The 24483-nt window shown below is 38.7% G+C and overlaps 1 protein-coding gene and 1 pseudogene across 8 annotated transcripts in view; one reads left to right on the top strand and one right to left on the bottom strand.

Annotated features, from left to right (window-relative positions):
- The window catches only part of PIAS2 (protein inhibitor of activated STAT 2), a 99126-nt gene that overhangs the window by 13474 nt on the left and 61169 nt on the right, over nt 1–24483 (bottom strand). For all 8 annotated transcript variants that reach the window (XM_040264536.1, XM_040264535.1, XM_040264540.1 and 5 more), the window contains 4 exons: nt 23301–23461; nt 11416–11549; nt 8959–9130; nt 1054–1193 (listed from right to left, as the gene is read on the bottom strand). In XM_040264536.1, coding sequence (XP_040120470.1) covers nt 1054–1193; nt 8959–9130; nt 11416–11549; nt 23301–23461 — 607 coding nt within the window. The remainder of the gene's footprint in view (nt 1–1053; nt 1194–8958; nt 9131–11415; nt 11550–23300; nt 23462–24483) is intronic.
- Nucleotides 2231–2588, top strand: LOC120881017 (annotated as a pseudogene).

The following is a 24483-nucleotide window of genomic DNA, read 5'->3' as shown; positions in this document are numbered from 1 at the left end:
AAAATAACCAATTCCCAAAGAACATGTGGAGGAGATATATTTAAGAACCAACAAGTTTTTAAATTTTTTTTGATGGATACTATTTTTAGTCTACTCTTTTCCATTAAACTGTATTCAAACTGAATAAACTCTGAACAAGTTTCAAGTGACAAAATTACACCTGACCAGATTACACAACTATCAACTGTTCTAACAACACAAATTTTACCCAATAGAATATATATTGTGCTTAAAATAAAGATCTTACTAAGAGGGCCAAGAAGAATAAATCACAGGTCAAAATTAACTTCCTAAATCCAGAGAAGAAAATTAATAACAGGAGGAGGTAACTGAATTTCAATAAAAGGGCCCTTCAGAGAGGAGGGAAGTCGTGAAGTCACTGGTTCTAAACTTGTGCCAATTTGATCTATGAAAAAACTTGATACTACGGTAACTCAGGCAGCCATGAAGTTTTTAACTGTTAATATACATATAAAAGATATCCCTAAACCAACACAACATTGTAAAGCAATTATCCTCCAATTAAAAAAAAAAATTTTTTTTTAAAGATAACCCTAAATACTCAGGAGTGTGGTGGAAAAAGAGCAGGCAGATCCTATTTTTATAGGGTAAAGCTGGCAGGCAACCTGACCTCACAGTTCACAAGTATATTCTGAAGTTGTGATGGGCTACCAAGAAGTGATGTGCTTTTAGAAAAGAAAAGTATGAGAAAACATTCTCTCTAACCTGTGAAGCTTCCATGAAAAATAAACCAAGACAAAGTCTCCCTGTGGTACGTTCTCTATGCGGGAGAATAAATTCCATAAAAATTTCCCACTATCCTACTACTCTGTTTCCTCCCAACAAAATCTATAGATTGCTTGGTAGTTAAAATGATAGCAATTCAACGTGATTAATATTTAAAACAGGTATCACCTTTACAGGAACCCTTTCCTTAGCAATTTCCTTTGCATTTTTATTTAAGATACTTAAATTATATTTGCTTCACAGATTAAGATAAAAAATAAATGGTAAAAAAAAAATTGATAAAAAACAAAACAACTCTTCACATACCTGGCAGATCTGAGGACATGCTTGAGATTGGCGTGTGGTGGAATGGTACTGAGTAGTCTGTTAATGAAGGCGGAATAGCAGCAGGATCAACCGAAGTCACACTGGGCACCCTTACAGAAGATGGCTGATACATGAGAACCCTGTTTTAAATAGCATGGGAAATTACAAACAATCTGGCTGTTAGTTCACAGGAGAGAAGAGCTGTCCTACCGGGCATTCTCAATCGTAAGTTCACTAAGCTTCAAAACACCTGTACAGCAGCTACTCACTACACAGAACTCCACTCACTCTCCTCTTTCATAACAGTCTTCACTTTAACATGAACATATGCTGCCTCTCAATAGCAGCTGGGACGTAAGAGCAAGGTGGCACTAAAACATGAAGAACACTGCTGGAGCAAAGCATGGAACTCTGAACCACAAAGAGGACTAGACGCTACACACTGCTTTTATTAATGTATGTGTAACATGCATGTGATATTAGTAAGTTATATACAAAGGAATTTAAGACTCCTAAAATTTGATTTAAATCAGGGTACCTTTATGAGTAAAGCTACTTACTTACTACAGCTCAAACATAATTCCTTCCATTGTAACATGAATTGTGTTAATTATTAGCACTCTTATCTGGGATCACCTGAGTAAAGACAGTCCTAAAGCCAGCCAATCTGATAAAAACCAGTATCAATCAGCAAAGAAATTAGATTAAGAATAAAACATTCAGGATTTAAGATATAATATTAGCTACCATGATACCATCTACTCTTTTAGGAGTGCTATGACTTTCAAATTCACTGTTCATGCTACTAAAAACACAAATTAAATATACTTAAGACACACTTTATTACTGGTATTTATACATATATGTATACACACTGTATATATATATATATATATATATACACACACTATAATTATTTTATAATTTCAAGAAGCAGTATGGTTAAACATATTTTTGAAGAAGTTCAGGAAAAAAGAAATGATTTTGCATTCTTCCCACTTAATAGTCATTATACCTTAGTCCAGAGTAAATGATTAGAAGTCCTCAAGGAAACATCTTAAATATATATATGTAAGCAACTGAGCAACGTCATGGACCCTCTGGCTGATGGTGACCATCTTTTTGTCCAACATCTTAGTGAGGCTGCAGGGGTAGCAGCTGCTCTCCAATCTCTGAGATGCTACCCAAGGATGACAAGAAAAAGTAGATGCCAGAAAGCCAGCCAAGAAAGACAAACACCCAGTGAACAAGTCTGCGGGCAAGGCCAAAGGCAAAATATGGGACAAGCTCAATACCCTAGTCTTGCCTGACAAAGCCACACATGCCAGACTACGTGAGGAAGTTCCTGACTACAAGCTTAAAACCTCAGCTGTCGTCTCCGAGAGACTGAAGACTCACAGCTCCTTGCCAGGGCAGCCCTTCAGGAGCTACTTGGTAAAGCATCCATTAAAGTGATTTCAAAGCACAGAATACAAGTAATTTAAACCAAAAACACCAAAGGTGAAGATGCCCCAGCTTCCAGTAAAGATGCATAGACAGGTCCCACCACTGTGCATTTTGAAAAATAAAACTTTACTAAATTTGAGGGAAAAAAAGAAGAGTTGGGGACGGGGACCCATGGACACGAGGTCATTAGGACATTAAGTCAGCATTCCAAAGCACCACCAGTAAACTACTGTGAGCTCAACGAGACAGGCACAATCTCCATAGCTGGAAGGGATCACTACAAAGATGACACACAGCTGATAGAAACAGCGCGTGCGTGTATATGATGTCACTGGGTCATGTCTGACTCTTAGAGACCCCATGGACTGTAGCCCACCAAGCTCCTCTGGTCCATGGGATTTCCCAGGCATGAATTCTGGAGTGGGTTGCCATTTCTTCTTCCAGGGGATCTCCCCCACCCAGGGATCAAACCAGCATCTCCTGCAGCCTCTGCACTGGCAGGAGGATTCTTTATCACTGCGCCACCTGGGAGGCACTGTTATTCTGTACTATTTTTCAAAAAATACAGATGTCACTGGAAAGGAGGGAAACAAAGTCATCTTGAGAGGATATATATGGCTGTGTTGGCAAATGCGAGTCTCAGAAAAGCAAGTGAACTGAGACTGATCTATTTGGGAACCACAGGAGATATAGTATCCTTGAGACAATAACATAAGCTAAGTATTTCAAAACACATTTTCCAGACCGACAAAAACAACAACTGCCTCAGTTACAATCAGGAGGTTTCTTGGATGCCAGTGTTACCTGGCCATCTAAAACCACAAAGGTAGACTCTGGAGGAGGAAAGAGAAAACCTGAGATGAGCTTAAGTATGTATGTTAAATTAAAGCACATCTTCTTCCGGAAATCTGAAGACACTGGTCCTCTACAAGGATGAAAGGAGAACGGGAAATCACCAGAAGTGTTTCCAAATTACACATGATCCTACCTCCCACACAGGAATGTGTATCAGAAACTGGGGCATGGGGTCATGAGAATAAGAAGCAAAGAGAGACTGGCATATGTTAGTACTCACAAGGGGGCGTAAAAAGTGGCTCTGATTATCTCACTGTCTTTTCTCTTGATCCCCAACTGACCTTTCAATCTGGATCAGATTCATAAAAAACAACAACACTCACTTTCCCTCCCTGGCCCTTTACTTGCACCTGCACAGAAATGAGGTCAATGTCCCAGTGCACTCGTCACCATAGTAACCCTTAACCACTGCACATCTTCTGCTCTCATAAAACTCTGATTAACTGTTCCTTGTTTCACCAATATAAAATGCTACCACAATATGTAAAAATGTCACAATCCAGTGACAGTACAAATTATTAAATCAACATCTACAATCTCAGCAAATATCTGAAAAGTTAAACAATTCAGTGTAAGTTAAATCCGATTACCTGAATTTTGTAACATTAACACAAATTCAACTTTATATAGAACAGGTAAAATTTGCCATTTGTTAGGATTATCAAATTACCTACTGATAGCAGATTTTTATCTCAATCAGAAGCATCACAAAGATCACATTCGGAAAGGTAAACAACTAGAGTGCCTGTGCAAAAACAGATGTATTTATAGATATGGAACAATAGGAACTATGGTGAAATCTAAATGGCTATGTCTGGTGGAATTATGGGTCTAAGTATGTGATGCTATAAATACTAAAAACATTTTTTAAAGCTTTCGTTACTCCCTCCTCATAGGATTGGCAAATACACAGGCCTATATGTACATTATGAATTATGTACACATATAAGTTTTTATAGCTTTATGCATAATATCAGTGAAAAGTTGGCTTAAAACTCGACTTTCAAAAAACTAAGATCATGGCATCTGGTCCCATCACTTCATGGCAAACAGATGTGGAAACAGTGAAAGATTTTATTTTCTTGGGTTCCAAAATCACTGCAGACAGTGACCACAGCCATGAAAGTAAAAGATGCTTGTTCCCTGGAAGGAAAGCTATGACAAACCTAGACAGCATATTGTTTGTCTTCATGTAACAAAAAAGAGTTATTGGGTGGTTTGTCAAATATAAGATGAATAATGACAATGGCCAAAATATGTCACTTTTCCAGTGCTTTACTGAGTACTGTCACTGCCATTATTTCATTCAGTCCTCACAATAACTTAATCAGTTGCACATTATTATTATTTCTACTTTACAGATGAGAAAACTAAGCTTACAGAATTCCCAAAGTCACACAGTTAATACATAACTGAAAATGTTACAGGCTGTTTATTGTCACTTTTAGTTCATCATATTTAAATAGAAAGTCGTTATCCTTGTCCTCAAGTCAGTTCTATTTCTGTCAGTGATACCAGACAGCACATTATTAATAAATAGAAGAGGCATCACTTTGCCGACAAAGGTCAGTACAATCAAAGCTACGGTTTTTCCAGTAGTCGTGTATGGATATGACAGGCGGACCATAAAGAAGACTGAGTGCCAAAGAATTGATGCTTTTGAACTGTGGTGTGGAGAAGACTCTTGAGAGTCCCTTGGACTACAAGGAGATCAGCCCTGAATACTCTCTGGAAGGACTGCTGCTGAAGCTCCAGTACTGAGTACCTGAGGCGAAGAGTATGATCCACTCAGTGGACATGAGTTTGCGCAAACTCCAGGAGATACTCAAGGACAAGCAAGCCTGGCAGGCTGCAGTCCACAGGGTCGCAAAGAGCCAGATATGAATCAGTGACTGAACAACAACATAATCTCACAGCACAGAAGAAAATTGCTGGCATACTGCTAGGTAGCAAACATTAGTATTCTAGAGTACTAGATCACTAAATTCATCATACTTGGCCCAGACTTAGATGTCTGAAAATTCAGTAACGTGAATTTTTATCCATAAACCTGAAATTCACCAGGTGTTCCCACTTTACGATCATAAAAAGATTTTCAAAGATTCAATTCTGCTACCAGTTCCTAATGATTCTTCAGTTCAGTTGCTCAGTCGTGTCTGACTCTGCGACCCCATGAATCGCAGCACGCCAGGCCTCCCTGTCCATCACCAACTCCCGGAGTTCACTCAAACTCATGTCCATCAAGTCAGTGATGCCATCTAGCCATCTCATCCTGTCGTCCCCTTCTCCTCCTGCCCCTAATCCCTCCCAGCATCAGGGTCTTTTCCAATGAGTCAACTCTTTGCATGAGGTGGCCTAAGTATTGGAGTTTCAGCTTTAATATCAGTCCTTCCAAATGAACACCCAGGACTGATCTCCTTTAGGATGGACTGGTTGGATCTCCTTGCAGTCCAAGGGACTCTCAAGAGTCTTCTCCAACACCACAGTCTTAATCTATCTTTAATCTTTGCTTCCTTTCTTGAGAATACCTCTTTATTAATGACAAAGCAATCATTCAATTTCCAAGGCATGGGGTAGGGGCATAATATTTTAAAATTATCTATTAATTTAGAAAAACACCAGAGGTTTTCTAAAAGTTTTATTTTCCCTCTATTCCCCCCATTTGCTTACTAGCACTAAGAAGCCCTATGATAAATTTACACCTCAGGGAAAATTTTCAGATGCTGACACAAAAGGGAGGACATGAGAAGAATGACCAGACACAAAACCAGAAAAAAAAAAAAAAAAATCTAAGAGTTGGATGGGATTACACAGATGAAATAATCACGCTATGGTCACCACTGTGACGCCTGACAGGTGGCATCCACTCTACCTTAACACAGAAAATGTGATTTTAACACAAAACATCAACATTCTTAGTGTTCAGAAAATTCCAATGCAAAGTTTTCATGCATCATTTCTATACTGGATTTGTATCTGCCAAATGCCAGAACAAAGAAAAAACTTAACCCAAGTCATCAATGACTCCCATTGAAGACCTACAAGGTAAATATCACATTTTCTCTTTTCCTGGCTTCACAGCTTCAGTCCTTAAGACCCACTCATCCATCAGGCTACAGTTTCCACCACTCACCATCCTCTTTCCTTCCTCTGGCTGCTCTCATTAATACCCTTCTTGATGAAAGCCCTGACTAAAATGGTCTAAGTGAAAGTCATTTAGCCTAAAACGGAATAGAACTGGCATGGGTATGTATCCTGGATACTGCTTCTTTTATTAATGCAATCTAAGAACAAATCAGCTCAAGTGGTAAACCATTAAGTGAATTCTGACACTTCAGAGAGCTTCTATCTAAATGGCTGTTAATTTACAGAAGGCCATTATCTATTAAGATGATGACAGACAGTCGCCCCTCAGTATTCACAGCAGACTGGGTCCAAGGACCCTCTCCCCAAAAGGATACCAAAACTCACTTACCTAAAATACTGTAGTGTTTGCACATCCTCCATAAATTAATTCATCTCTAGATTACCTTATACCTTATAATACCTAATACAATGCAAATGCTATGTGAAATACTTCCTGCTTTTGGAAACTTTAAAAAAAAATTTTTCCTCTAGCCATTTCTGATGATCCACAGTTGCCAGAATCCACAGATGTGGAGAGCTGACTGTCTATGACAAGATCCATTTTATCAATGTATTTCCTAATTATAAAGCATTCTTGGATGAACTTTACTTGGTATTAAAGGATGCCATTTTAACATATTATTAAATAATTTACTAAGATCGAATTCAGAATTTTCATTGATCTTCCTAATGTAAGCCTGTTTCATAACAGTTTTCCTGTTTGGCTGTTAATATATCAGTCAAGTATGGGTATTAAGAATTATGCCAGCTTCATAGAATGAACGGGGTAGCTGCACTTTACAAACAATTTAAACCAAAATTTTCACGTGTTGCTGGTTTGGTCACAAATTTCCACCTTATACTCTAAATGTTAGGTTTTTTCTTTTTAACCTAGATGAGACTCAACATCTATCTCTGTGGTAGCTGATCACAGGTGTGAACTGTCCTGATTCCTCAGCATGGTGAGGTCATCTCAGATGACCCTTACAATGAGCCACCAGAGACACCCTCCAAGATGACAGTAACCCTTCAACCTGGTGTGAATCCATCTAACATCTAACTATATACTGTGCAACCTACATTTCCCCAGCGTGTTCTGAAGCATTTCATTAGAGAGTAAACTCTGGAAATATCACATCTAAGCCAGTAAACATTTCAAAACTCTATTTTCATTTTTTATCATTTAAATTCTAGAAGTGCCAACTAAATTATCTGAAAGAAACCATAAATGATCAGCATCCCAGAAAAAAAATCCCAGTTCAAATACTTATTTCATTTGCAGTTCCACTAAGAAAAAAAATGCACTCTCACTGTGATGTGGAAATCACATCTGGAAATCCAAGTATTTTAACAGTGAAGACGGCAGCACAGAAAGCTTTAATTCTCCTGGTTTCAAAAGTTAACTGTAAAAAAGGAATGTTTCAAAAGTGTACCGAGAATATAACTCCACTTGCATAAAATGCCTAGAGAAGACAAATTTATAGCAATAAAAAGAAGATCAATGGTTGCCTATTGGAGTGTGCATGGGGATTAACTCAAACGAACGTGAGAGACATTTACTGGGTATGGAGAGTATTTCACAACTGAGTTGTGATGATAACTGTGTATCTATGAAGTTACTAAAACCACTTAACTGTACAACTCAGGACTTCAGATGTGGGATTTTATGGTAAGTAAATTATACCCCAATAAAGCCATTAGAGAAAAGAAGTGCAATGAGAGGTCAAAAGACAAGACTGGCACACCCAAGTTTGAAATAATATGCTCATGGGATATTGAGAGAACCCTCTGCTACTTTCCTGCAGGTTCCAAAATCTCTCAGAAGTACCTATTGCTAATTACTTAAACCTGTCACTTAGATGCCATAAATGCTAGACCACATTTACTTGCCCACACTGTGCCTTGGAGAGGGTGAGAAGCGAAGGCAATGATTTTTTACTGAGAAAATTACCATGGGCCTGAATCAGGCTGAGCACTTGCATTATTTTATTGAAACCTGAATGTAACCTTATGAGGTAGGCATTATTTAACCCCATTTTAGAGAACAGGAAAAGGAGGCTCAAACAAGTTAAGTATTTCATCCAAGATCACAGAACGAGTAAGCAATGGTGTCAAAATTAGAGTCCATACTGGTCAGATTCCCAATTATACACTCCACACACTCCACTTCCTCACGGTGGTCTGTGATGCCAAATTTACTCCTTACAAAGAGAGTCAAGAAAATAACAGAAAGTGTTCAATATGAAATATTTAGACATGAGAAGATTACAACCCTCACTTCCCAAAGATGGGAATATCATCTTCATCAAAATTTGCTTCCCCATGAACATGCTCATTTGAAAATATTTCAACTGAACAAAACACAAATTAAAGTGGCCCTCTATGGTTAAGCCACTCTCCAAGAGCCATTTACAAACCTAACCCAGGAACAGTTAGTTCCAAGTGTAATAAACAATAGTGAACTATAAATTCACAAACCCTTTGGTTGGGCTGCTTTGTGTTTCTGACATAAAGATGCATTTCCTTTTGGCAGGAGGGCCTTCCTCTTCATCAGAAGAGCTTTCTACTGTTAGGTCAATGACATCCACTTTCTTCTTGCTTGGCTCATTGGCTACAGTCACTGCACAAGGCTTACTGAGGACAGCTGAAGCTACATGGAGGGAACAGAGGGGGAAAAAAAAGTGAGAGGTGTACCACAAGGTCGAACCATAAGTTTTAAACTGCGCAGCATGTTCTGGAGAATACACAGCCCATAAAGTCCATACTTGCCCCATGGACAGAGACTAACTCTCTAACTTCAGACATTCAGCTATAAAATGACTGCTTACCTAGGAGACAGAGGGAGCACAATGCCTTGTGAGAAGACCAAAACCTCCTTCAGATGGCACCTGCCGAGTTATCCCCCCGGTACTGCCAGCAGATCTGTGCAGATCCTGCTCCTCACACTATCTCCCCCGGTGAGGACTCACATTATAGACAGACACCCGGAGTTAAGGAGCTGGTCTCTAGCCGTGGACAAGAGTATGTGGCTTTACTGGCTGTGTATTCTCACAGACATGGTAGTATTAAGTCAGAATCAAACACTTCCATTCTAACAAAGCAGTTGCTTATATCAAAGAATACATAAGCTCTTCACCATAAGCCAGAAATGGATAAAATGTTCACCTTGATAATATCAGTTGGAAAAAACCCCAACTATCTCACTTTAACAAGTTACTCAGACATTCAAAGCTTTTCTTACCAATTACCTACTTAGGTTCTCCTTTCTGCCCACTTCCATAGTCTTACATGATATGTTAACTCACTATTTCAAAGAAAATATGCTCTACAATCTACTTAGTAGAAAATGCATGCTACTTGATAATGGAAAAGCAGTAGCAACTAATTAAATCACTATTTTTCTCATATATGAGGGAAACCTTGATCATTCCCACGGGTTCAGTAACAACACAGGAGAATGATTAATACTGCCATAAAATCCTTTACTTTTTCCTCTCTTCCTACTCTGAACACCTATTATTCATTACACTACCAGAATGTGAAACACAGTCAGCACAAAACTCAGTGAGTGGACTATGTCAGATAAAAAGAAACTAGGTTTACCTACAGGTTTCAATTTCTCAGATGGCCCTGAATTGCCCCACTCAGCATGGACATCACAGGGAGCTGAAGGCTGAGCTAAGTGTAACTCAGGCTCATATTTCTTCCCACAAAGCAATGAGCTTTGAACTCACCTTTTTTTTTTTTTAAACCAACTAGCCTATGACCATCTTTCCCCACCCTCCATTAATGGAAAATGCAGCCTCTCTAACGACACGTCTACTTGGGGTTCCTCCAACAGATACTCTAAAAATAATTCTGGAAAACTACCCATAGAAATGTCACATAAATTTTCATGTTGTAGCAAGCACCACATATTAAGATGACTCTAAAAACTACAAGCAAGGTATTGGTGAGGATGTGGAGAAAAGGTAACTCTAGATTACCGCTGGTAGGAATGTAAACTGGTGCAGCCACAGTGGGGAACAATACAGCAGTTTCTCAAAACACAAGAAACAGAACACCCTATGACCCAGCAATCCCACTCCCGGGTATATAGTGAAAAACAAAACAAAAACGCTAATTCAAAAAGATGCATGCACCCAAAAGCTCATAATAGCATTATTTACAACTGCCAAGATATAGAAGCAACCTAAGCGTCCATCAACAGATGAATGGATAAAGAAGATATGGTGTGTACCTACACACACACACACACACACACACGGACATTAAAAACAAACAAAAATTCTGCCACTTGCACCAACATGGATGAACTTGGACAGCATGATGCTAAGTGGAAAAAATCAGACAGAGAAAGACAAATACTATATGAAATCACCTGTATGTGGAATCTAAAAAATATAATGAGTGAACATAACAAAGAAGAAGCACACTCAGATACAGAGAACAGATTAGTGGTTACAAGTGGGAAGAGGGAAGAGAAAAGGGGCATTAGAGGGGTGGGGAAGCAGGAGGTACAAGCTATTAGGTTCAGGATAAGCTACAAGAATATGTTGTACAACAAAGAAAATATAGCCAATATTTTACAATTAACTATAAATGGAGTATAACCTTTAAAAATTATGTCACTATATTGTACACCTTTAACTTTGATAATACTGTACAGCAATTATACTTCAATAAAAAATGATTTAGATGGTTACTTTACATATGAAAAATATACTATGAAAAGACTGATTATAATGTGCTATAAACCTCTGCACATATCTTAAGAAGAAAAATCATTTGGGAGAAATAAGACGTGTAACAACCAGAAGGTAAACTGAGCACGCTGAACTGCAAACAGTCGCTCTAACAGCCAAGGTTAACGCTACAGACCACAGCACACGCGTCTCACTGCTTCTCTGCTCTCTGCAGCCATTCTGCACATACTTTCTATTTTTGGACATGGTTGGCTGGATACTTTCATAGCTTCTTTCTTCGGTCTCATTGGACACCAAGAACCATCTTCTTGGAATTTTATCTCATCCACATCAGTACAGTCATTGAGAATTTCCATAAAAAGCCTATAAAACAAGTAAGAAGAACAGAAACGTAATTGCATGGCTTTGCTCAAAGGTGAAATAACAAAGTAATACATTTTACCTTGGAGACAAAAAGTATTTTGTATTTTTTGTTTGCTTGGTGTTTTAATACTTCACACATTACAGCAACTATTATCACCTCCTTCCTCCTAGGCTTTATCTCCTTAACAGGCAACAAAACAGTTAAGTGACTTACTGAGTATCATCTTAAAAAACAGTGATTAAACAAAAATAGACACACCTGAACATTCTTGCAATAAAGAAACAACCCTCAACAGAACACATAACCTAAACACAAAAATTACTGTCCAAAATATATAAGATTATCAACAAAAAGGATCAGAGGGATGGGGAAAGGAGGCAGAAAGAGGGACATCGAAGTCTCAATAAATTGAAAATAACTCAGCATATAAATTATGTTACAGGATCAAAATGAAATGAAATTGGAAAACAACTTCAGAAAAATATATGGAAATTACACAAAACAACTCATGACACAAAGATAGTATTAAAACACTCAGGAAGTGTTTTGTACTGAATGGAAATGAAAATATACTCAAATCTGTAGAAGGTAGTTAAAGCCATACAATTTTCCATTACAAAAGGATGCAAATCAAGAACCTCACCTTCTAACTAAAAAGAACTAGAAAAAAGTAAATTAAAGTGACAATAAACCAGAGAAGGAAAATAACAAAGAACATAAACAAAATAGGAACCTGTATCTGTTAAAGAAAATGAATTTGTAAAAATTTTACCAAAAAGAAAATTCTAGGCTCAAATGTCTTCAGTATGAAAATCTACCAAATATCTGAGGAGACACAGTATGACTTTCCAGCTCACCTATAATGCCAGCATTGTGTGGGTGCTCAGTTGCAGAGTCAAGTCTGACTCTGCAACCCCATGAACTGGGGCCCACCAGGATCCTCTGTCCACGGGATTTCCCAGGCAAGAATACTGGACTGGGCTGCCATTTCCTCCTCCAGGGCATCTTTCCCACCCAGGGATTGAACCCACGTCTCTTGTGTCCCCTGCAGTGGCAGGAGGGTTCTTGACCACTGCACCACCTGGGAAATCCCATAAGGCCAGCATTACTCTAATAGTAAAAACAGACATTACAGGAAGAGAGACCACTCTCTCTCATGAACTTAGCAAAACAAACCCAACAATAAATATAAAACATAGCAAATCATGACCAAGTGAGGTTAGAATGAAAAGTTATTTTAATATTTGAAAATCAATCAATGCAAATCATCATGGAAACAGACTAGTCAGTTCAAGACAAAAATATAAAAGGCATCTAAATTAAAAAGGAAGAAGTAAAACTGCCCTTATTCACAAAGTATTAACAACATTCTATGTTCTCCATAATACAACTAGAACTACAAAATGCATTTAGCAGAGTTTCAAGATAGATAAAAATCAACTACATTTCCATATAACAAGGAGAAACTAATACAAAAACCAATACCACATCAAACATGAAATAATGGGATAAATCTGACATAAGGCACATAAGACCAATATTAAACTACCAAATATTACTGAGACCTAATTAATGAACAGTAAGAAAAGGCAAAAAGATAGGACACTGAAAGATAAACTCCCCAGGTTAGTAGGTGTCCAATATGCTACTGGAGATCAGTGGAGAAATAACTCCAGAAAGAATGAAGGGATGGAGCCAAAGCAAAAACAACACCCAGCTGTGGATGGGACTGGTGATAGAAGTGAGGTCTGAGGCTGTAAAGAGCAATATTGCATAGGAACCTGGAATGTTAGGTCCATGAATCAAGGCAAACTGGAAGTGGTCAAATAAGAGATGGGAAGAGTAAATGTGAACATTCTAGGAATGAGCGAACTAAGATGGACTGGAATGGGTGAATTTAACTCAGATGACCATTGTATCTACTACTGTGGGGAAGGAATCCCTTAGGAAAACTGTAGTAGTCATCACAGTTAACAAAAGAGTCCGAAATGCAGTACTTGGATGCAATCTCAAAAATGACAGAATGATCTCTCTTCGTTTCCAAAGCAAACCATTAAATATCACAGTAATCCAAGTCTATGCCCCAACCAGTAACGGTGAAGAAGCTGAAGTTGAACAGTTCTATGAAGACCTACAAGACCTTCTAGAACTAACACCCAAAAAAGATGTCCTTTTCATTACATGTGACTGGAATGCAGAAGCAGGAAGTCAAGAAACACCTGGAGTAACAGGCAAATTTGGTCTTGGAGTACAGAATGAAGCTTAATAGAGTTCTGCCAAGAGAACGTACTAGTCATAGCAAACACCCTCTTCCAACAACACAAGAGAAGACTCTACACATGGACATCACCAGATGGTTGACAGCGAAATCAGACTGATTATATTCTTTGCAGCCAAAGATGGAGAAGCTCTATACAGTCAGCAAAAACAAGACCGGGAGCTGACTGTGGCTCAGATCATGAACACCTTACTGCCAAATTCAGACTGAAATTGAAGAAAGTGGAGAAAACCACTAGCCCATTCAGGTATGACCTAAATCAAATCCCTTATGACTATATAGTGGAAGTGAGAAATAGATTTAAGGGCCTAGATCTGATAGAGTGCCTGATGAACTATGGATGGAGGTTCGTGACACTGTACAGGAGACAGGGATCAAGACCATCCCCATGGAAAAGAAATGCAAAAAAGCAAAATGGCTGTCTGAAGAGGCCTTACTGTGAGAGCTGTGAAAAGAAGGGAAGTGAAAAGCAAAAGAGAAAAGAAAAGATATAAGCATCTGAATGCAGAGTTCCAAAGAATAGCAAGGAGAGATAAGAAAGCCTTCCTCAGCTATCAATACAAAGAAATAGAGGAAAAGAACAAAATGGGAAAGACTAGAGATCCCTTCAAGAAAATTAGAGATGTCAAGGGAACATTTTATGCAAAGATGGGCTGAATACGTGCAGAAATGGTAGGGACCTAACAGAAGCAGAAGATATTAAGAAGAGGTGTCAAGAATACACGTAAGAACTGTACAAAAAAGATCTTCACGACCAAGAGCCAGACATCCTGGAATGGGAAGTCAAGTGGGCCTTAGGAAGCATCACTAAAAACAAAGCTAGTGGAGGTGATGGAATTCCAGTTGAGCTGTTTCAAATCCTGAAAGATGATGCTGTAAAAGTGCTGCACTCAACATGCCAGCAAATTCTGAAAACTCAGCAGTGGCCACAGGACTGGAAAAGGTCAGTTTTCATTCCAATCCCAAAGAAAGGCAATGCCAAAGAATGCTCAAAGTACCACACAACTGCACTCATCTCACACGCTAGTCAAGTAATGCTCAAAATTCTCCAAGCCAGGCTTCAGGAATACATGAACTGTCAACTTCCAGATGTTAAAGCTGGTTTTAGAAAGGGCAGAGGAACCAGAGATCAAATTGCCAACATCCACTGGATCATAGAAAAAGCAAGAGAGTTCCAGAAAAACATCTATTTCTGTTTTATTGACTATGCCAAGGCCTTTGACTGTATGGATCACAATAAACTGTGGAAAATTCTTCAAGAGATGGGGATACCAGACCACCTGACCTGCCTCTCGAGAAATCTGTATGCAGGTCAGGAAGCAACAGTAATAACTGGACATGGAACAACAGACTGGTTCCAAATAGGAAAAGAAGTACGTCAAGGCTATATATTGTCACCCTACTTATTTAACTTATATGCAGAGTATATCATGAGAAACGCTAGGCTGGAGGAGGCATAAGCTGGATTGCCAGGAGAAATATCAATACCTCAATTATGCAGATGACACCAGCTTTACGGCAGAAAATGAAGAAGAACTAAAGAGCTTCTTGATGAAAGTGAAAGAGGAGAATGAAAAAGTTGGCTTAAATGCACTGGAGAAGGAAATGGCAAACCCACTCCAGTGTTCTTGCCTGGAGAATCCCAGGGATGGGGGAGCCTGGTGGGCTGCCGTCTATGGGGTCGCACAGAGTTGGACACGACTAAAGTGACTTAGCAGCGGCAGGAGCAGCAAAGCTCAACATTCAGAAAACTAAGATCATGGCATCCAGATCATCACTTCATTGCAAATAGATGGGGAAACAGTGGAAACAGTGTCAGACTTTATTTTGCGGGACTCCAAAATCACTGCAGATGGTGACTGCAGCCCAAGAAATTAAAAGACGCTTACTCCTTGGAAGGAAAGTTATGACCAACCTAGACAGTATATTAAAAAGCAGAGACATTACTTTGCCAACAAAAGTCCGTCTAGTCAAGGCGATGGTTTTTCCAGTGGTCATGTATGGATGTGAGAGTTGGACTATAAAGAAAGCTGAGCGCCAAAAAATTGATGCTTTTGAACTGTGGTGTTGGAGAAGACTCTTCAGAGTCCCTTGGACTGCAAGGAGTTCCAACCAGTCCATCCTAAAGAAGATCAGTCCTTGGTGTTCACTGGAAGGACTGATGTTGCAGCTGTAACTCTAATACTTTGGCCACCTGATGTGAAGAGATGACTCACTTGAAAAGACCCTGATGCTGGGAAAGATTGAGGGCAGGAGGAGAAGGGGACGACAGAGGATGAGATGGTTGGATGGCATCACCGACTCAATGGACATGGGTTTGGGTGGACTCTGGGAGCTGGTACTAGACAGGGAGGCCTGGCGTGCCACAGTTCATGAGGTGGCAAAGAGCTGGATGCAACTGAACTGAACTGAATAATCAATAGATATATATATCATGTTCATAGGTTAAAAGACTCAATATTGTGAAGTCACCCTTAATTGATCTACAGATTCAACATTATACAAGTAAAAAAAAAAACCAGTTTTTTTCCCTAATTGACAAGCTCACTCTAAAATGTGCAATGAAATGCAAAAGATCTATAATTGCCAACATAATTTTAAGAAAGAAAGGAATTAGAAGTCTCATATTACTCTGATTTTAAGACAGTGCAATACTGACATAAACATATACAAATCAACAAAATAAAGTTCAAAGATGAACCCACACACATATGGCAAACTGATTTTTGAAAAAATAATGCAAAGGCAATGCAGTGAGTAGAAGCCAATCTCTTCAACAAGTGTGGCAGAGCAACTGCATGAGCATATGCCAGAAACAAATATGAAGCTAAAACCCTCAACTCACACTATACACAAAAATTAACTGGAAACAGACAAGACGTCTAAGTGTAAAATGCAATGCAAAGACTCCTAAAGAAAGCAAGGAGAAAATCTTTGTAACCCTGGGTTAGGGGAAAATATCTTAGTATGATATCAAAGGATAGGACATAAAAGAAAACCCTGATAAACTGGCCTTAATCCAAGAACTATTGCTCTTTGAAAGACATTGATAAGAAAGTAAAAGGAGCATATGACACAAAACATTGAAAAATTACATTACCTGATAACAGGACGTATATCCACTATATGTACAGAATTATCAAAACTCAGTAATATGAAAACAAAAAACCCAACTGAAAAGTGAGTGAAAATTTAAGCAGTCACTTCACCAAAGATAACACAAGAGATGGCAAATCGACACACAAAAAGATGTTCAGTATAGAAATAACGGAAATGCAAATCCCTTATTTGCATTAAATTAAATCCACAATGGAGTACAATCATATATCAGTAGATTGTCTCAAGTTTAAAAAACTAACAATACCAAATGTTGATCAGACTGTGGAGTAACTAGAACTCTCATACACTGCTATTGGGAATATAAAATAGTACATCACACTGGAAAAGAGTTTGGTAATTTACTGAAAAATTAAGCATACGCCTAGCATGTGACCAGGGTTTCCACTCTTAGTACTTACCCAAGAAAAATTAAAACATCAGAACAAAGACTTGGACATGAATGTTGTTAGCAGATTTATTTGCAAGACCCCAAGCCAGAAACAACCCACCAACAAGTGAATTGATAAACTGTGGGCTATCTGTGCAATGGAATGCTGCTCAGCAATAAAAACAAACTATTGGTACATACAGCAGTGTGGACAAACTTCAAAGTAAGTGACTGAATAAAAATAAGTCAGACAAAGGAATGCATGTCACGATGCCATGCATACACAACTCTAGAAAACCCGAAACAATCTATAGAAACAGTGAGCATATTAGAATTTGACTGAGGAAATAGTGAAAGGAAGAGGTTAGAAAGATACACGAGAAAACTGCTGTTATTTTTCAGTCGCTAAGCTGAGCCTGACTCTTTGTGACCGCAAGGACTGTATGGAGCACATCAGGCTCTTCTGTCCTCAACTATTTCCCGGAGTCTGCTCAAATTCGTGACTGAGTTGGTGATGCTATCTAACCATCTCATTCTCTGCCGACCCCTATTCCTTGCCCCTTCAATCCTTCCCAGCATCAGGGTCTTTTCTAATGAGTTGGTGCTTTGCATCAGGTGACCAAAGAATTGAAGCCTGAGCTTCAACAGTGAATACTGAAGCCCCAGCAACAGTCCTTTCAATGAATATTCAGGGTTCATTTCCTTCAAGATTGACTGGATCGATCTCCTTGCAGTGCAAAGTACTCTCAAGAGTCTCCTCCAGCACAACTAGAAAGCATCAATTCTTCAGTGCTCAGCCTACATTATGGTCCAACTTTCACATCTGTAGGTAGCTACTGGAAAAACCATACCTTTGATTGTACAGACCTTTGTCAGTAAAGTGATGTCTCTGCTTTTTATTAATAACACGCTGGCTAGGTTTGTCACTGGGCTTCCCTGGTGGCTCAGACGATAAAGCGTCTACCTGCAGTGCGGAAGACCCGGGTTCCCTTCCTGGGTCGGGAAGATCCCCTGGAGAAGGAAATGGCACCCCACTCCAGTACTCTTGCCTGGAAAATCCCATGGACGGAGGAGCCTGGTGGGCTACAGTCCATGGGGTCACAAAGAGTCGGACACGACTGAGCGACTTCACTTTAGGTCTGTCACAGTTTTCCTTCCAAGAAACAAGCCTCTTTTAATTTCATGGTTACAGTCAACATCCAGAGTGATTTTGGAGCTGAAGAAAATAAAATTTGTCACTGCTTCTACTCTTCCCACTTCTGTCTGCCATTAAGCGATGAAACCAGATACCATGATCTTAGTTTCTTGAATGCTAAGTTTCAAACCAGCTTTTTCACTCTCCTCCTTCACTTTCATCAAGAGGCTCTTTAGTTACTGTTCACTTACTACTATTAGAGTGCTATCATCTACATATCTGAGGTTACTGTTATTTCTCTCAGCAATCCTGACTCCGGCTTGTGATTCATCCAGCCTGGCATTTCACATGATGTACTAAGCATGTAAGTTAAATAAAATGGGTACAAACATACAGTCTTGTTGTACTCCCTTCCCAATTTTGAACCAGTATATTGTTCTGACTGTTGCTTCTTGACCCACACACAGGTTTCGCAGCAGACAGGTAAGGCGGTCTGATACTTCCACCTCTTTAAGAATTTTCCATAGTTTTTTGGGGATCCACACAAAGGCTTTAGCATAGTCAATGAAGAAGTGGATGTTTATCAAGAACTAAACATGTTTGCTTTCTCCATGATCCAACAAATGTTGGCATTTTGATATCTAGTTCCTCTGCCTCTTCAAAATTCAGCTTATACACCTGGAAGTTCTCGGTTCAAGTACAGCTGAAGCCAAGATTGAAGGATTTTGAGAATAACCTTGCTAGCATGTGAAATGAGAGCAACTGTATAGTAGTTTGAACATTCTTCAGCATTGCTCATTTTGGGGATTGGAATGAAAATTAAACTTTCAATCCTGTGGCCACTGCTGAGTTTTCCAAGTTTGCTGACATACTGGTGCAGCACTTTACTAGCATCATCTTTTAGCATTTTAAATAGCTCTACTGGAATTCCCTCACCTCCAGTAGCTTTCTTCCTAGTAATGTTTCTTAAGGCCCACTGGATTGTACACTCCAAGATGTCCAGCTCTAGGTGAGCGACTGCACCATCATCGTTATCTGGGTCATTAGGACCTTTTTTGTATAGTTCTTCTGTATATTCCTGCCACCTCCTCTTAATCTCTTCTGCCTGTTAGGTGCTTACCCTTTCTGTCCTTTCTCGTGCCTATCCTTACATGAAATGTTCTCTTGATCTCTCCAATTTTCTTGAAGAGATCTCTAGTCTTTCCCATTCTGTTGTTTTCGTCTATTTTTTTGCACTGTTCATTTAAGAAGGCCTTCTGATCTCCTTGCTATTGTCTGGAACTCTGCGGTCAGCTGGGTCTATCTTTCCCCTTCTCCCTTGCCTTTAACTTCTCTTCTTTCCTTAGGTTATTTGTAAAGCCTCCTTGGACAACCACTTTGCCTTCTTTATATTTCTTGCGGATAGTTTTGGTCACTGCCTCCTGTACAGTGTTATGAACTCCCATCCGTAGTTCTTCAGGCACTCTGTCTACCAGACCTAATCTTTCAAATCTATTTGTCACATCCACTGAATAATCATAAGGGATTTGATTTAGGTCATACCTGAATGGCCTAGTGGTTTTCCCTACTTCAATTTAAGCCTGAATTTTTCAATAAAGAGCTCATAATCTGAGCCAGTCCACTTCAGGTCTTGTTTTTGCTGACTGTATTGAGCTTCTTCACCTTTGGCTGCAAAGATCAATATGATTTTGCTATTGACTATCTGGAGATGTCCATGTTTAGAGTCATCTCTTGGGTTGTTGGCAAAGGGTGTCTGCCATGACCAGTGTGTCCTCTTAACAAAACTTTGTTGGCCTCTGTCCTGCTTCATTTGGGGCTTCCCTGGTGGCTCAAGTGGTAAAGAACCTGCCCACAATGCAGGAGACCTGGGTTTGATCCCTGGGTCAGGTAGATCCCCCGGAGAAGGGAATGGCTACCCACTCCAGAATTTCTTGCCTGGAGAATTCCATGGACATACTTCATTGTGTACTCCAAGGCCAAAGCTTCCTGCTAGTTCAGATATCTCTTGATGTTTTATTTCTGCATTCCAATTCCTTACAATGAAAAGCATATCTTTTTTTATTATTAGTTCTAGAAAGTTTGTAGGTCTTCATAGAACTGGTCAACGTCAGTTTCTTTGGTGTTAGTATTTAGTGCATAGACTTGGATTACTGTGATGATGAAGCATCTGCCTTGGAAATGAACTGAGATCATTCAGTCCTTTTTGAGACTGTACCCCAAATATTGCATTTCAGATTCTTTTGTTGATTATGAGGGCTACTCCACTTCTTCTACTGATTCATGACCACAGTAGTAGATATAATAGTCATCTGAAAATTCAGATTCCTAAAATGTCAATGTTCAATCTTCTCCTGGACCATATACAATTTACCATCTTCTCCTGGACCATATACAATTTACCTTGATTCATAGAACTAACATTCCAGGTTCCTATGCAATATTGTTCTTTATAGCATCGAACTTTGCTATTACCACCAGATACATCCGCAGCTGAGTGTCATTTCTGCTTTGACCCAGCTGCTTCATTCTCACTGGAGCTATTAGTAACTGCCCTCCACTCTTCCCCAGTAGCATACTGGACATCTTCAGACCTGCAAGGGGCTCATCTCCCAGCATCCTATCTTTTAGCCTTTTCATACTGTCCATGGGGTTCTCCAGGCAAGAATACTGGAGTGGGTTGCCATTTTCTTCTCCAGCCACGTTGCTTCCCAGGTGTCTCAGTGCTAAAGAATCCACCTCCAAATGCAGGGGCCACAGGTCTGATCCCTAGGTTAGGAAGATCTCCTGAGAAGGAAAAGGCAACTCATTCCAGTATTTTTCCCTAGAAATCCATGGACAGAGGAGCCTGGTGAGCTACAGTCCATGGAGTCCCAAAAAAATTGAGAAAACTTCAGGTGTGACAGATATATTTGTTATCATATTTTAACGATATTTCAGGTATATATTGGGTCAAAATGTATCAAATTGTACACTTTAAATAGGGATAGTTCTTCTACCACAGTAAAACTGATAAAAATAAATGAGGAAAAATGCTACCTTCCTTAGAAGATGTAAAACTTTAAATATGTATTTTCCCCAATTATATGAAAAACAAAATTACAATCAAAATCAAAACAAGATTTGTGTAATTTAAGAATACGTTCATTCAGGCAAATATAGCCAATTGCAATGATGGTCAAGAAAATTCTGATTCATATTGCCTGCTGCTGCTGCTAAATCACTTCAGTCATGTCTGACTGTGCAACCCCACAGACGGCAGCCCACCAGGCTCCCCCGTCCCTGGGATTCTCCAGGCAAGAACATTGGAGATTGCCATTTCCTTCTCTAATGCATGAAAGTGAAAAGTGAAAGTGAAGTCGCTCAGTCGTGTCTGACCCTCAGCGACCCCATGGACTGCAGCCTTCCAGGCGCCTCCATCCATGGGATTTTCCAGGCAAGAGTACTAGAGTGGGGGTGCCATTGCCTTCTCCTCATATGGCCTAAGAGAAATTAATGCATAACAAAAATCCAATAATTAAAACAGTTTTACAGTGATCAATACTTTGATCAACGGCACAAATAACAGCACAGAAATGCCACTTGTGTATAAAAATATTTCCAATGATGGAGGCAGTGTCCTAAGCCTATGAAGAGATAACACTCATTAAGTGTTGGTGAGACCTCTGACCAACAACCAGGTAGGCTGTAGTGATGCGATCACATATTCCCTACCATCAGTTTCTTCCCCATCCCCAGTTCTCTTCACACAGTTTCATTCTTTACCTTCACAGCACTTAAGAGTTACTACACAATTCTTTACTGTCTCCATTTTAGACCTGACACATGGGTAGTATTTAATATGTATTATTTGAAAGAATTCAGGGAGGAATGCATAACAGAATAAAGAACTGCATGAACGAAAAGAGGGAAAAATGAAATCTTGAAGTTTCTGACAAAAAAAACTAGTGTTTGTTCAAATAAAATCTCTGGAACTCTCTAAAACACATTAATGATAAGCAGCATACCCACGACGCAATGTCAAGTATTCAGGAAGCACACCCTAAAATATGAACGGGCAAAAGGGCATGAAATACCTAACTTATCTCAAATGGTTCAAAAAGTTTCTGAGCACAGTGGTAATCATCTTTTTCTCTTTATACACAGACATACACACACAAAAATACATATAAATTAGGAGGGAACGTAATGGAACAAAATGGCAGAATGTTAACAACTGACACATTATGCTACTGTTAACAATTTCTTGTTAAGTTTGAAATTATTTCAAAGCAAGTTAAAAAGTAAAAGTTTACAGAGAGAAAAAGTCCCATCACTCTTTACTGTCTCATTCCTCTCTATAATAATACTCTTTTCAAACTTAAAAAAACATGCTGCAGAATTATCTTTAAAGATCTAGATTATTTTTCACTGTACATTGAATGAAATGATAATGTATATATACATTACTTACTAACAATTAGGTTGTATTATTTTCCTTAATTTCAACATACACAATATGAGCAATACTGCTTAAGAGTTTGGGCTCCAGAGTCAGAAAAACCTAGAAGTGAATTCCCATTTTAAACTTACCAGATGCATAACACAACTCTATTTACCCTACCACTTAATTAGTATGTTTTTGCAGAGATTTCATTGGTCTTCTAGTTCTAGATAAGCAAAATGACATCAATAAGTGGATTTTACCCTCTTTCCTATAGGTAATGAAATATGATCATGGAAAGCAAAAAGAAAAGGAAAACTACTCACCCTCTTGCCCCTAACACCGTAATATTATAAAGCTAGAAGGGCCACTAACTACAGTTTAAAAATAAGACTGAGTATAATTAAGTATTATGTTGGGATATACTTACCCATCTAAAATTAGACTTTCATAGGCAGCTTTTTTGTCACACACAGGACAAATCCAGGTGGGTTTCTTCTCATTCATTTGCAGATAAAGGGCAGCATCAAAACACTGTAGGTGTGTACAAGTCACCGCACGGCATGGGATTGTCAGCCTCATTTTCCCTAACTAGAAGACAGGGAAGACAACATGGAAAGTCATTTCAGAAAGGAGAACAAAGCCTCAAAAATCATAAAAATCTGAAGAAGTCATACAAGCCTAACAAAATGAAAAAGAAATTTAAACCGGAATTTATTTCCATCAAGACTCCAATATACTTTATTTGTATTCACTGCTTGAGCTGTAATCTTTAAAAGACCGTTTCACTTTCTGAAAGAAAGCAAAACTTGCAAAATCACAGGTAGAAAAAGATACATATAAAATGAAAATATTTAAAGTTTTATCCTTCAATTAAAAATAAATATTTTAAAACATGAAAACATGTTTCTTTTTCATCTCTTCCCCTATTTAAAGGGAACCACTGCTATCCATCTCTTGCATGTCCTTTCACAGATGGTCTATGCATAATCAAGCGTGTCTTTTAAAAAATATTTTCACAGAAATGGTGGCATGCAATTCACACAATTCTGTACTTATATTTAAACTTTTTCTAATCCTTTATCACTCCAGATGATACTGCAATAGATAGCTACAAGATAAATTCCTAGAAGGAAAAATTTTGAGTCCAAGCATATCTGTGATTTTTGTCCCAATAACAAACTAACTTTCACAGAAATTACCTACTGATCTACACATACACATGTATTAATGCGCTTGGCTCCCCTCAACCTTATCAATATAGCAATTCTTGAATCCTTTAACCTCTGCCAATCTGACAGGTGAACAACACCCCATTATAGTTTTGTAGTACACTTTTAAGTGAAGCTGAGCTTTTTATAGCTTCTAAGGGTCATTTGTGTTTCTAAGAACTATTTATTCAAAACCTTCTTGATTTTCTACTTGGTTATAATCTACTTGGTTATTAACCTCTGGCTACCTATATTAATCAGCCTCATATATGTGATATGAACTGCAAATGTATTTTTCCCTTAAGAAAGAAAACTTTTTACTTTCATATAATCACATATATTGAAGTGTCAGTATACTGATAAAACCTAGTTCTCTATTCAATTCTTATTCCAACTGGTAGA

Source organism: Oryx dammah, unplaced genomic scaffold (assembly GCF_014754425.2).
Source record: "Oryx dammah isolate SB20612 unplaced genomic scaffold, SCBI_Odam_1.1 HiC_scaffold_22, whole genome shotgun sequence".
In the NCBI taxonomy this organism is placed as follows: domain Eukaryota; kingdom Metazoa; phylum Chordata; class Mammalia; order Artiodactyla; family Bovidae; genus Oryx; species Oryx dammah.
Note: the sequence above shows the minus strand (reverse complement) of the source record. Positions and strands in the feature narration are given on the sequence as shown.